Source organism: Etheostoma spectabile, chromosome 5 (assembly GCF_008692095.1).
Source record: "Etheostoma spectabile isolate EspeVRDwgs_2016 chromosome 5, UIUC_Espe_1.0, whole genome shotgun sequence".
In the NCBI taxonomy this organism is placed as follows: Eukaryota; Metazoa; Chordata; class Actinopteri; order Perciformes; family Percidae; genus Etheostoma; species Etheostoma spectabile.
The window spans coordinates 14,849,138-14,862,735 of record NC_045737.1 but is presented as its reverse complement, the minus strand read 5'-3'; the positions used below and the strand labels follow the sequence as shown (position 1 = coordinate 14,862,735).

At 39.7% G+C, this 13,598-nt stretch overlaps 1 protein-coding gene across 8 annotated transcripts in view; it reads left to right on the top strand.

Moving 5' to 3' along the window:
- wdfy3 (WD repeat and FYVE domain containing 3) overlaps positions 1-13,598 on the top strand; it is a gene marked incomplete at its 3' end in the record, with an annotated part of 112,883 nt that overhangs the window by 42,445 nt on the left and 56,840 nt on the right. For 7 of the 8 annotated variants that reach the window (XM_032517170.1, XM_032517173.1, XM_032517168.1 and 4 more), the window contains 6 exon segments: positions 652-845; positions 3,710-3,981; positions 4,519-4,716; positions 7,706-7,789; positions 11,221-11,410; positions 11,696-11,910. In XM_032517170.1, coding sequence (XP_032373061.1) covers positions 652-845; positions 3,710-3,981; positions 4,519-4,716; positions 7,706-7,789; positions 11,221-11,410; positions 11,696-11,910 — 1,153 coding nt within the window. 8 annotated transcript variants of the gene reach the window in all.

The window sequence follows — 13,598 nt, the reverse complement described above, 5'->3', positions numbered from 1 at the left end:
GAACAAGGTAACCAAGGCATTTTTTCGACAAAATGTTTTACAGAGTCCATGGTAGAACTTAAGACATTACCACAAAGGAATGAAATATGTGTAACGGGGACCTTTAAAGCTTTCAAAGGAGCCTAAAGATTTCAGCAACACATAAAACACAAACATACAACATTCTCTGGTTCAAGCTTCTGACATGAGGAGTTTCTTTGTCAATGGAATATCTTTGGGTTTTGGACTACACTCGGGCTTTAGGAAATTGTGCTGAGCAGCTTTTTTCTTCTTCTAATGTAATAATATAATATATTATATCTTATACAGTTAAACTTTCAATCGTTAACAATAATTACACATTATTCGATAATAAAAATAACTAAGTACACTGCTTGCAGCTGAACTTCAGAGAGTGCCCCAAAGACTGCGACTTGTGCGACTTGACACATGTAGTGTCATGTTGTGAAGAAACTAATTAGGGTTTGGAGCATACTGAATATACCGATGAGCAATGGTGTAGATTAATCCTTAAAAATCCACTATTAGACAACTTTTTTTTTTTTAAACACTATTCATCATAACCTTGCCTGGTGTCAATGTTTGTAGTTAAAAAAAACATGAACATCTGCAAAGACTAAGTCTCTGCCCCTTTTTCTTTCTGTCTCCCAGCTCTGTTCAGAGAGTTTGGCGGCGCTCGTTGCGTCCACAACATCGTGAAGTACCGCCAGTGTCGGGAACACGCCCTGCTCATCATCCAGCAGCTCGTCCTGTCGCCCAGCGGAGATGACGATATGGGAACGCTGCTGGGCCTCATGCACTCGGCACCGCCCAGTGAACTGCAGCTGAAGACTGACATACTGCGGGTAACAACACACTCAGTCATTCCATTAAATTCATTTATTTAACGTCAGGATGTTATATGACTGACATGTGGTACACTTTTAATTTTTTTTTATATATTTTTTGTATATATTTACTGAATACTTAATATTTACCACAGGCTCCATCTCTGTCTTACTATAACTGTCTTTCTTTAAACCTTGTCCGTCAGCATGCAACTACTTTGATTTTAAAGAATTTGTCAACTCAAATGTTAATTTTGTAGTATGTGTTGGTATACCATAGTGTAGCTAAGAAGGAGTTCAGAAAGATGATGTCAGCACCAACACAATCTTTACTCTCTGTGAGAACATTAAGGAAAGGAAAAGTCTGTAATTTAAAAAAAAAAAAAAAAATCAATATGCATTTAAGCCCTGCATACAGTAATTGCTTCAAAGGCACTAAGTGTAAGCTGCACACACACACACACACACACACACACACACACACACACACACACACACACACACACACACACACACACACACACACACACACACACACACACAACACCACACACACACACACACAGGGTGAGAGGATGTCTGCTCATAATTGCATTTTCATATTCCACTCCTTCAGACGAGATGATTCTCACGCCTTCTGAAGGCTTCAGCTGGATTAACTGTCAGCTTTTCGCTCCTATGTCACTAATCTGGGATTTTAATTATCGCCCTCAAATAAACTAAAGACTGCAGAGAACTTATATCGAATCAGGTTTTTGTAAAATAAATTCTTTAGAAAAATTAAGCTGATTAGCCTTGTGAAAGCACACATTTAACCCTGTTATCTCTGATGGGAGCATAGTCAAACCCTGATATGTTGCTTCTAATCCTCAAGGCCTTCACATGGCTGGTAAAGTTAACACCCCAAACCTACGTTTCACCAGGACAGGACCAGTAAAATGTGAAGGTAGCCTGGTGGTAATTTCCCAGTTTAAATGAAGAATATGTACTTAACATCCTGTGATTGGTTAAAAAAAAAACACTGTGCTGAGCCTGGCAGTATTTTAACGCAGCAGGAAACAGCTGGCTCCGGCTTTTCCACTCAGTCAAGTTAAAAATTACCACATGCTGCAAAAATTATTTAAAAAAAAAAAGTAAAAATATATGTGACCGGTTTAGCTCAGTTGGTAGAGCGGGCGCAAATATATAGAGGGTTACTCCTCGACACAGCGGACACGGGTCCGACGCCCTTTGCTGCATGTCATGTCCCCCTCTCACTCCCCTTTCATGTCTTCAGCTGTCCTGTGGAAAGAAAGGCCTAAAAACGCCCCAAAAAATCATCTTTACAAAAAGAAGGAAAGTAGCAATATTGCCATAAAGAACTCTTGCTCACTGTCTTACACCTAGAGATACTAAAGAGATAAATACCACAATATAAACTTGTAAAAATGTATACAATCTCACGATTTTATATCCTAAGACTATGCTATGGATTTAACGTTTTTACAGCATCTTAAACTGACCGTTTAAAGTGTGAGATCACCAGATTACAACAACATATTTTCTCAATTAATCTGAGTGTTGTCAAGATATGCAAGTAATTGTGGTTTTTAAAATGTGTATCCATCTCTGAGATTTGAGACTGGAGGTCAAGGCCATTTTATTTGGAGCTCAAAAGAGAGAGCAAATATGTTTTTTTTTTGTTTTTTTTTTGTTTTTTTATAAACACTGTTCCCATAATGTTGCCGAACGGTCTGTCAACAGACTTCCTTATAACTACCTTTTGCTGAAGAAATAGTCCTCACAAAATGGTTTGCTGCTTGTTCTATGGATTCAGAGAAACCAAGATATTCATTCGCGTACATTTAATTGGTTTTGTTGCCTAATTTTAAAGAGAAAATGTTCTGATATTTTGGTGCACAAAACCGAAACTTCCCGCGTGCTTTCATACCACAATTGGTTACCGCAGTTTTTTTTGTGTGATTTCAGCAAATTCTGAATTAGAGTGACATCACCATGGCTAAAAATGAAAATGCCCGTGTGTTACTGAGCCCGGTTCTCCCTGACATGTGCCTCCACTGCACTTTACATGTGTCATTCAAAAGCTTCATCTGTTGCTGATCCCCGGCGTTTTCTCCACTTTTCAGTTGCTAATTAAAAACTTTGCCTGTCAGATTCATTCTATGCTCTCAGGCTGATTTTAGGTCCCCAAACACATATCTAGGTTATGGTTTCATGTTTTAGTTTAGGTTATTTGCGAACACAAACCATAACACTGGGTAAATGTTGGAACAAAATCAAGTCAGTGAACTGAGACAAAGAAACCCCTGAGGGGCTCATAAATATGTCTCACCGCAGAAGAAAAATTAGAAGAAAATGAGTTAATGAACAGAGATCTGACTGAACGAGGCAACAAAAATCAAGTGACATGAAAACTCAAGATGAAAAAGAATAATTGAGTAACAAAATGTAAAATATGTAAGTGAAATAATGTGTACATAAAATTACGCAAGAAAGTGAAGCAGAGGGTGTGTGACATCTTCAAAATATATTGTGTGTATGTATATATATATATATATATATATATATATATATATATATATTAACTTCCTATTAGGGATGAACAATTTGGGGAAAACATCTAATTGTGATTTTTCTGGCAGATATTGCAATTACGATGTGATTTGCCAAAATATTGGACATTTGTGTAATCACGGCCTTTGCGAGTAGCTAATCGCATTCTTTCAAATTGCAATTTTGATTAAAAAACGATTAATTGTTCAGCCCTACTTCCTATTAATTTTAAGTCTTTGTAAATAGCTCATTATTTTTGTGAAGTCAAGAATTTGAACTGTGTCAATCTTGAATAAATAAATCATCTGTTTCTTCTCCTCCTCCTTCAGGCTTTGTTAGCGGTGTTGCGCGAGAGCCACCGCACCCGGACGGTGTTCCGCAAGGTGGGCGGCTTTGTCTACGTCACCTCTCTGCTGGTGGCCATGGAGCGCTCACTGTGCCAGCCGCCGCGACACGGCTGGGAGCGCGTCAACCAGAACCAAGTCTTTGAGCTGCTGCACACCGTCATCTGCACTCTCACCGCCTCCATGCGCTACGAGCCCGCCAACTCACACTTCTTCCGCACGGAGATCCAGTATGAGAAGCTGGCTGATGCTATAAGGTAAGGTCTGTTCGCCCAGAACTAGTGATACCTGAGGCCTCTTTTGGGATTTGTATTATTTGCAAAGATCGTCTGGGTTCCTAAATGTATGTTTTTTTCACATTTCTACATATGTTCTCCTTTAATTTTACACAGATTAAGCCGTATATTGAAAGTCATATTGCTTTTCAGAATGTGTTATCAATAACAAACGATCAACAAACAATCATGAAAAATAATTTTTGCCATTTATCACATTTTTTATTTTTTACAATTAGAAAAATAATTGTAATCCAGTACAAATTTGGCTCTATTTAGGACTGCTTTACTACCATACTAATAAAGTATAGAGGCAGAATAATGCATGAAGAACTTCTAAAATAACTTTTGGAAAATGTTGTGACTTAACTGCAATGGTAGAAACACAACAAGCACAACAAAGTCCAAAGAGAAACAGAATTCAGTTTTTCAATGCTTTCTGTCGAGAGCGTTATGTGCTATCCCCCTTTTTAAAACCAAACTTTTCACACATTAACCACTTTGTCTACTTGCCATCAGGCTGCTGGGCTGTTTCTCAGACACTAAGAAGCTGGGTCCCACCAGCGTTTTCCCCTCCAATGCTCAGCCTTTCCAGAGGCTGCTGGAGGATGAGGCTGCCCCTGGAGGCTGCGCAGGAGACAGCATCTGTCCCACACTCAAACACTGCAGCAAACTCTTCATCTACCTGTACAAGATGGCCACCGACTCGTTTGACAGGTCAGAGGATTACAGAAACCCCAGAGCTTAATACTGACACTTGTTTAATGTGCAAGATTATGTTCTGCAAATAATGAGTCCCACAACGTTTCTAAGTTTTTTTTCTAGAGCCAAATGTCAAAATATAACAATCTACATTAGGAAATCACTCTCCTCTGTTCAAACAATAGAAAACAGATCATGTGTTTCGAGTGAATTATAGGGTAACATTGGATTTCCCTACGTTTTTGTGTCAAAGTCACTGATGGGAACAACAATCTTTGAAATTGGCCCTGTAGTAAGCAAAACCAGCTACTTGCACTGTGAGTTAATAAAGTTAATAACTGTGCAGTTTGAATTTACCTTCACAAAAGTGCTTGTTTTGCCATTCACAGGCTCCGATTAATATAGTGTCTTGACAACATTATGGGAAGGATTTCTGAGGAGGTCAACCTTTCTCTTAAAGAACAAGATCAAATTTTTAAACATAAAACATCCGCGAAATTGCGTTCGTTTAAGACACCAGACTTCATGTAAATAAACAGTAATTTTAGCATCATAAAATACACTTTATTCAAAGTCAAAAGATACAAATTTAAACTATGAAGCCGTTTTGGGTCATATATCCACTATTCCAACAATCACAACTCAATTTTGGTTTAAATAAACATATAGTTTACAATCTACATGTGAAAATATGTTGCTCTATACACATTAAAAGTATTGTTTTTTAAATGGAGTCTGGTGGGTTTAGCTGTTTCTGGTTAAACAGAAAGAGGTTTAAAAAAGGCCTATATATGTAGGAATCCTTTTCTATAATTTTGTGAGACACTTAGAAAACAAATATGAGCCTGTCAGTGGCAAAAAAAGTACTTTTAGTGGACAAAATTAACTTTACACATTTGCCCCAAAGGATTACATTGCAGCCCGGTCTGCGGCTGCCAGTTACAGTGTTCACGCTAAATACTGGACAGGTAGTTGTTTCTATCAGTCACTTACATGCAAAACATAGTGAAATAGGGTCCAGATAGAAGGGAAAAAAAACAAATGACCCTTTAAGTGACTGTTAGTAATACTGTATATACAAATATATGTATGCATACGGATGAAGCATAGTAGTTGTTAACAGGTTATTCATTTACCGTTGGTGGGTAAATAAGTCAACAGTTTAATGAGTGTCATTCCTGAATGAGTTTTTTATGTGAAAGTGGGTCAGTGAGTTCTCAATGTGAAAACACTAAAGGAGCCTTTAGTTAGAGTTCAGCAGATTGCAGCCATATGTTCCTTAAAGAACATTTCTGTAGTAGATCAAGAAACTCACGTTTTTCTACAATCTTCTAACATGTTGAAGTTCTTGGGAAAACTTAGTTTTCTTTTTTCTTGAGTGACCTTCATGGTCTGTTTTGGCTTTGTTTAAAACTTAAAAGAACCCTAAATTAATAGCATCCAGTTCATTAAACCTGAGGGGAGTTGGTGTTTTCAAGTCAAATAAAACTTAATGGTGGCATCTTAAATCAATGCTGTTTTCTAGATTTGCATGTATTGATTGATTGGTTGAGTTACAATTCTTCATCGTAGGTGATTATACAGTTATAAGGTCAGTTATTAATATAGGTTATTTGTTATACAAGGTTAATTTACTGCATCTTATTTCAACACTCTTAGCTACAGTAAAGATCGATACTAAAAGAAAGTCTTTTGTGCAAGTCAGTCAGGTCACCGTAGAAGCAGGGCCACAGCTTTTTTTTTTCTCAGCCTGGTCACACTGCACAATCACACTCGGGCAACCTCTTTGTCTGAGACACAGACACACATGGCCGAACTGTGGCAGCTGAAAACTCAACATTTAGACATCAAGACATTTCATCTCGAAGCTTCACTGTGGTTGTGATAAAGCTGCACAGCCTGGTAGCATTGTCATGGCAGCAGAATGAGTGTGAAATCAGTGCAGATGATTACTTGATGATAAATGATTTACTAATGTGACACCATAGCAAGCATGAAGAAACATCATAATTGTTCATAAAATATAAATACATATTTGTAACCATTTAATGCGGGCTGGGATTGAGTTGAAGATGTGTTCTGTCTGTTATGATGCTCTTCTCAATTGATTGATTGGACTTGTCGACCACTGCAGTTAAAGGGAAACTTCTGTATTTTTCAACCATGGACCCTGTTTCCCATATTTCTGTGTCTAAGTGACTAATGGGGACATGACAACTCTTTAAATTCATCCAGTATTGAACGAGAGCTCTGCAGCCAGCAGCTATGACAAATAACTACAATAAAGTCCTTTGAGGCAATATTGCATCATCATTGTACGTTTGTTTTTTAGTTAGTTAGTTTCTGACATGGCCAGGACAACACTATGGTAAGCACCCTACCAAGAAAAAAATGTTTATCTTTCTGTCACTTAGACACAAACATGAAGGTCTGGGTTAAAACACACTGAAGTTTGCCTTTAAGACACAGATTTGATAGATTACAATCCTCTTTTTCCATTCAAAAATCAAAAGCGGTTTCTGTTTGCAGAACATATTTGCAGAAAGTATTAAACTCCTCTTTGCAATGCCTGCCACCTGTATTAAACTTAAAGTATTTGGTCGTCGTGACAACAATGCGTGGCCAGCCCATGTGTAGTTCTCGCTGGCGTCATGCATGTGCTCCAGCTGTAGCTCTGATCCGTTTCTCCTTTCAGCTTTCCACTAACAGCTTCTTTCCTTCTTTTCTTTTCTCTCTGTCTCTTTCTCTTCTTTTAACCTCTGGTGTTGTCTGGCTGTTGTTCCTCGGCCTGGTCCATCTGCGCGGCTGCATATGTGGATGTGTATGGGTGTGTGCACATGTGTGTGTTTTTATGGATTTGTGTTTCTGTGTGTGTGTTCTGTGTTTTTTGTCTGCATGTGTGTGTGCACTTTATTTTTGGGTGTGTATATGCATGCTTGTGTCTGTCTGTGTCTCTCTGTCTGTGTTTATGTGTGTGTGTGTGTGTGTGTGTGTTGCCATGCAGTCGTGCGGAGCAGGTGCCTCCCTGCCTGACACACGAGACCTCGCTGCCCTCACCGTGGGGCACGCCAGCACTCGCCAGGAAGAGGTAGCTACAGCGCTCTGCCACTTTCCTCACCCTCATCCCTTCCTCTCCATTTTTCTTACCGTCACCCGGCACTAAGAGGGACCACGAGTGGCCATAATGATCATGAACGGTCACACAAATCTTTTAGCAAATCATGAAAATGTGGTACGCTACACTTAGAGAGATAAAACAGGCATCCACGCCTTTTTTTTTTTCTCCACAACCAATGATTATTGGATTGACTGCATTTTGAAATAATTTGTTGATCTCTTCTAATTCCTCACATTAAAAATGGGGGGAAAACTGTCTTAGGGTATTAACAGAGTGATGAAAATGACATGTTACACTCCTTTCTCTGGAAAAATCTGTCTGCTGACGCCCGTCAAAGCAGTTGGGGCTGCAGAAATCACTCAAAAATCAGTTCTATGTTACAAACTAACCAGAAAATGAGATAAAATGACTTAAGTGAAGTGGAAATTTCTTCTTCACTTCCACAGAGAAATTTCTTTATTTGCATTTTTTCACAGCTAGTTTCAGGCAGGGAAACATGTCTAAAGTAGCATTTTTCTTCTCATCACGTTCCTCTTTACTCTCCTGCCCCTTCACCCTCCTTCTCTTCCCTTTTCTCTCAGCTGAAGTTGCCTCCCCTCCATCTCAACCCAGACTCTACTGCTCTTTGAATTTTGTTTACAAAAGGAGAAACGTTTGGGACGTTTTAAATGTAACTCTGCCTTAGTCAAGGTGTCAAGGGGAAATGAGTGGGTGGGGGTGGGGGGTGTCTCCTCTCAGTAGTCTCCCCTTCTGTGTGTCTGGATCCGCTCCAAGGCTGAATATTCATGAGGTGAACTAATTTGACAATCAGAGATGATAAGGCCCTTCCTTGTTTGTGTACTTCACTGTACGCTCTTCTTTGTGGACTTATTAGCATTTAAAAAACACAATTCCTGCCTTAAAGACATCGTTCAACAATATACAGTAAAAGGTTTTGTGATTGCAGTGGGAGTTTATATGGATTGTTAAACAGTTTTTTTGTACACAAAATGATTTCAAAAGTCAAACTGTGAGAAATGCTAATTGCTCAGGATTTGCTTGGTTTGATTCAAACGAAAACATCTCCCGTGATTTAATCTCCATCCAAATGATGCTTCACGGCTAGACATTTTGGGCAATGAGCTTTGCCTTGAAGAAGATGACAGCAGTTTGCAATGTGCCAATTGCAGCAATCAGTGTGGTGATTATCACGTTTGTGACGGTGACACAGCAAGAGCCTTTTTTAGTCTAAAAAATTAAACACAGTGTATTATATTAGGATAGTTTTCACTGCTGCTGATGCCAGGGAATGTCCACACTGAGCTGGTTAAATGTAAAAACAGTTGCTATGTATGACAACACTAGTGTTTTTAGTTTGTATCCATCCCCACTAAAACATCTGAATAACAGCAAAGTGGCTTTTCTACTTTCAGTTAGAAAACTACAAAACTGTTTATCACAGTTAATCTGCTTACTATCATCACAGCCGACATCAAAATTTAGTTCTCATACATATTTTCTATTTATTACTCATATCTGTTTAGTCATCTGACAAAATATTATACTCAAAGTTGACTAAAAAAAAGACTTGACTTTTGAGTGAATTAAAAATGTAAACAGGTTGTGGTAAAATCACTATTAACTCACTATTATTTACTAAACTAAATTCTCTTAAAAGACATTTGCTTGTCAATTTGTGAAAAAAGTGGAAATGTATTTTTAGTTTACTAAATGCAAAAACAGCATACTAAAACAAGTAGTTTATAGTATACACTGTATATAATGTGTATGTTGTGAAATTTGGACCCACTGCTCGTTCCCCTTTCATTTTTTTTGGGCAAGCTTTTACCAACATGTCGAATTCCCGGAGCTTTTTATGTAGCCCACCAGAAGCCAATCACACTGTCTGCTGTGTCTGTCGCTGGTAACTTTAACTTTTCATGACTTGAAATGCAGCAGATAATAATCCAGGAGTCCTGTAATATTAAAAAACAAATAAAGAGGTTGTCAGCAACTGTTTCAAGAAAAACCAAGTTAGTTTCCTGCCCCACACCCAATCCCTCCAGCACTTTATGATGACTCCAGCCTTTTCCAGTTCTGCATTTCTCCCGAGGGGGGATTTGCCACTCTGTAATTTGCATCACATCAACACGCCCATTTGTTTAATTGCCCGAATGCAGGCCCCAGCAGATCTCCTGCTCTCTGCTGTTTGCACATGCTCGGTGCTTTAAGGCGCTGACACACCAACCCGGTTATCGGCGGTCATACAGCCTGGCGAGGTTGGCGACTCAAGTCTGTTCGGTGTGTTCCGTGCTGTCGTCCATCGGAGGAGCCATCGGCGTTCATTTTGGCCGATTTAAAATTGTTGAATCATTGGGTTGGCAGTTGGACTCAATGACCAATCTGATTGGTGGAGAGCTAGCCCTTGACTATCAAATTAGTGCATAAAAGAAACGGTGTTAACACACCAGTATCTTCTTATTTCTAGCCATCATATTTTCTTCTACGATCTTTATGACTACTATCAACACTCTCTGACAACAGCGTGATCTGTGTTTACTAGGTCTAGAGAGTAGTTCCGTCATTTCCGGTTTTCATTTATTGGGCGACAATATAGATTAGCGCAGCCTGCTGTTATGAAGATGTATTACGTCTTGCACACGCGCAGAATATACTCTCAAGTCGGTGTGCCTTCAGTGTGTACCTCGGGGAGCCGACTGATCAGTCCGACTGCCTTTTCTGCTGAAGGTCGGCCATCGGGTTGGGGCATCAAGGCCTTTTGATCAAACCATAGTTTACTGACACCTTAATCTGTGAAGTGTGAGGACTGCTGACTCAGGCTAAATGAAGTTGGAGTCAAAGTATTAAATACAATGCTTACATTGATTAAGAGACAATAGTAAGTCATTATTTCTGTGCTTGTTACAATAATGTTTCCACTGAGCTTTTTTTTCTTCTTCTGGTTTACACTGTAGCTGTGAATCTGAATATTAGCAGCCACTTTCCCTATTTCTGTGAGCCAGATACATATTTTACAGTAAAGTAGGGCCTCCGAATAATGGTCAAGGCTTTGAGAGTAAGCAGACTTGTGGCAAGTGTTAACATTCCACCATGGATTAAACTGAAATTAGGATGTTGTTTTAATCAGCATATTCTCATAACCATATTCAAATGTATCAGCATGGTTTCCCATGGCAAAACAAAATGCTAAACACCAAAAAAAAATCTTAATGTTGCCATGTGTTGCTGACAAAAACCAAATTGTTTTAAAGCTATTCCTAATAATGACAGCAACACTGTCATCGCATCCACATAATACAGCCTTCCGTGATCACTCTTAATGACATCCTTTTTGGGAATAACTTTTGTTTGAGTCAACTGGAATTAACTAAGCGTGACTTTCTCTCTCCCTGTGCTTCCAGACAAGGCTACTATGGTACATCAGGTCCTCCCGCCCCAGTCAAAGCCCTGACAGACCTGAAGCTCCACTTAGCCAACACCTCCCACCCCGCTTCCTCCTCGTCCTCGTCTGACATGGTGGTCATCCACCCAGGGGCCGTCCTGGCCATGCTTGACCTGCTGCCCTCCGTCTCCTCCGACAGTCAGCCAGAGGTGAGGAAACATAAGAAGGAAATGTGCTAACATGCACTTCCTGTTACAGTGGGTGAAGGGGTTATGTGCAGTGCAGGGAAGTACCTTTTTTTTTTTTTGCCAGTTGGACACAATGTTTTTTATGTGTCAAAGCAAACCAGACAGTTTATGCCATTTGCAGGTGATTTTGTACATTTTATGGAGAGTGAATTGAGAAATTGTGTATAGATAATCAAGTACATTTATACTTGAACATTCAACTTAAACACATTGATAAAACAATCCTGTAAATCATATCCCCTACAGCATGCCCTGGACCTGCAGCTGGCAGTGGCCAACATCCTACAGCTCCTGGTGAACAGTGAGAGGAACCAGCAGGTGCTGTGTGAAGCTTGCCTCCACCAGCGGCTGTTGCAGCGCTGCAGTCAGGCCCTGGGCGATGAGGACCACCCGCTGCACCCTCCGCTGCAGAGGATGTTTGAGAGGCTGGCTTCGCAGGCCCTGCAGCCGATGGCACTCAGGTACTGCACTTTGATAATATTTGAACCTCTCTTACGTAAAGTCCTTTCTGATACTGATTCTGGTTAGATACTTTCCCAGCTCCAGAGTGACCTCATTAACTAGGTGCCAAACCTAAACATCACCCCTAGTTGTCCTTTTTCCCTAATGTTTTGTGAGACTTCACTTTGTAAAATAGGTCCTGACTACAGGAAAACATTCATGTTTATAATGCACACCAGAAAGCAAAAGGGTTGCATGGATGAAAAGTGAGAAAACGATTTGGCCCGAGAGTAGTGCCTAAAGAAAAACACTGTCGTTACATATATCACGAGTTTCTCATTTTTTATATTGTGGCCATTTTAGGACACCTCAGCTGGTCATATCCTGTGGATTGCAAAGGAGCAATTTTCCTTTCTTTATTCAAATGTTTTTGGGATTCAAAACCGTGCAGGATTCAAAATATTCACGTTTACAAATGACAAGAAAACTCACGGTCCTTTTTCACCTTCAATCACCTTCAATGTTATTTTAATTTAATTTTAAATTGAACCTTTATTTAACCAGGTAGGCAGATTGAATTTTTTTAAAATTGTAACAATGATCCAGACCAGATTGTACTTAGGCTGAACACGCTTATTAGCGTGCTAATAGGATGCAGCAAACATTCATGTCAACATGCATGTTTAAAGGGACAGTAGTGTGCTGGCATTTACCTTGCAACATTACATTTTTTAACACGCTAACGTTTAGTTTGAAATGTCTAACGTTAGCATGCTGTTATCTTACTGTTTTTTATATTATTATTGTTTGGGGCATTTAATACCTTTATTTGTCAGCCGACAGCACAGAAATGGCGCTAAATGCGAAAAAAGAGAAGAAATAAAAAGAGAGATGGTAAAGGACATGCACCAAAGATCCCCAGCTAACGCAAACTGGGGAATCGGCCAACTAACAAGCTACTGTCAGTGTTAGCCTTTTGCTAACATATTAACTTGGTAACAGCGTGGTAACATGCTAACTTTTAGTGTTACCTATTGAGCTATAGGGGAGGTTTCCTGTTTGGGAAGCGTAATCTGCTTTGACAGGTTTCAGTGTGTAAAAGAAGGCTATTTATGCAGACTAAACGGATTGATTCTCATTTCCCGCTTGACAAGTTTAGTAAGATGGGAGGTGGGGGTGAAGGGACCGGGGGGGGAGTTATTTGACATGCACATGGTTGGCTCTTTTTATATGTAAATCCCTAGCTGTTATTCTCTTTCCCCGTCATTATGCTGGGGGTAAACATAGCTGTAGCTGTCAATCTGTTTCCACCCTCCTCTCCGCTCTGTCTGTCTGTCTGCCTTACTCTTGATCTGTCTGTCTTCTTCTGTCACTCCTTCATAAATTCCCTCCTTCTTACTGAGTTTTTTTCATTTTGTCTCTGCTCTGCTTACATCAGGCCCAGATAACCTCCAGAGTATTTCTGTTTCTTTGGAGTTGTTCTGAAGCTGCCTTGTGTCGCTCACTCAGCAGCACTCTGACAACTGACACAAACCACTGGGACTCTTTGCATTCTAGTCACGTCTACCTTATCATTGACTTTTTAAACAGACTGACTCATACCGTTCACCACAGCTGTTGAGGAGGAGTAGAAGGCAACCTGCAAAATATCTGCCGGCCTGCCATACTACATACAATTAGATGGATGCTGTTATCCAGAGTGCTTTAC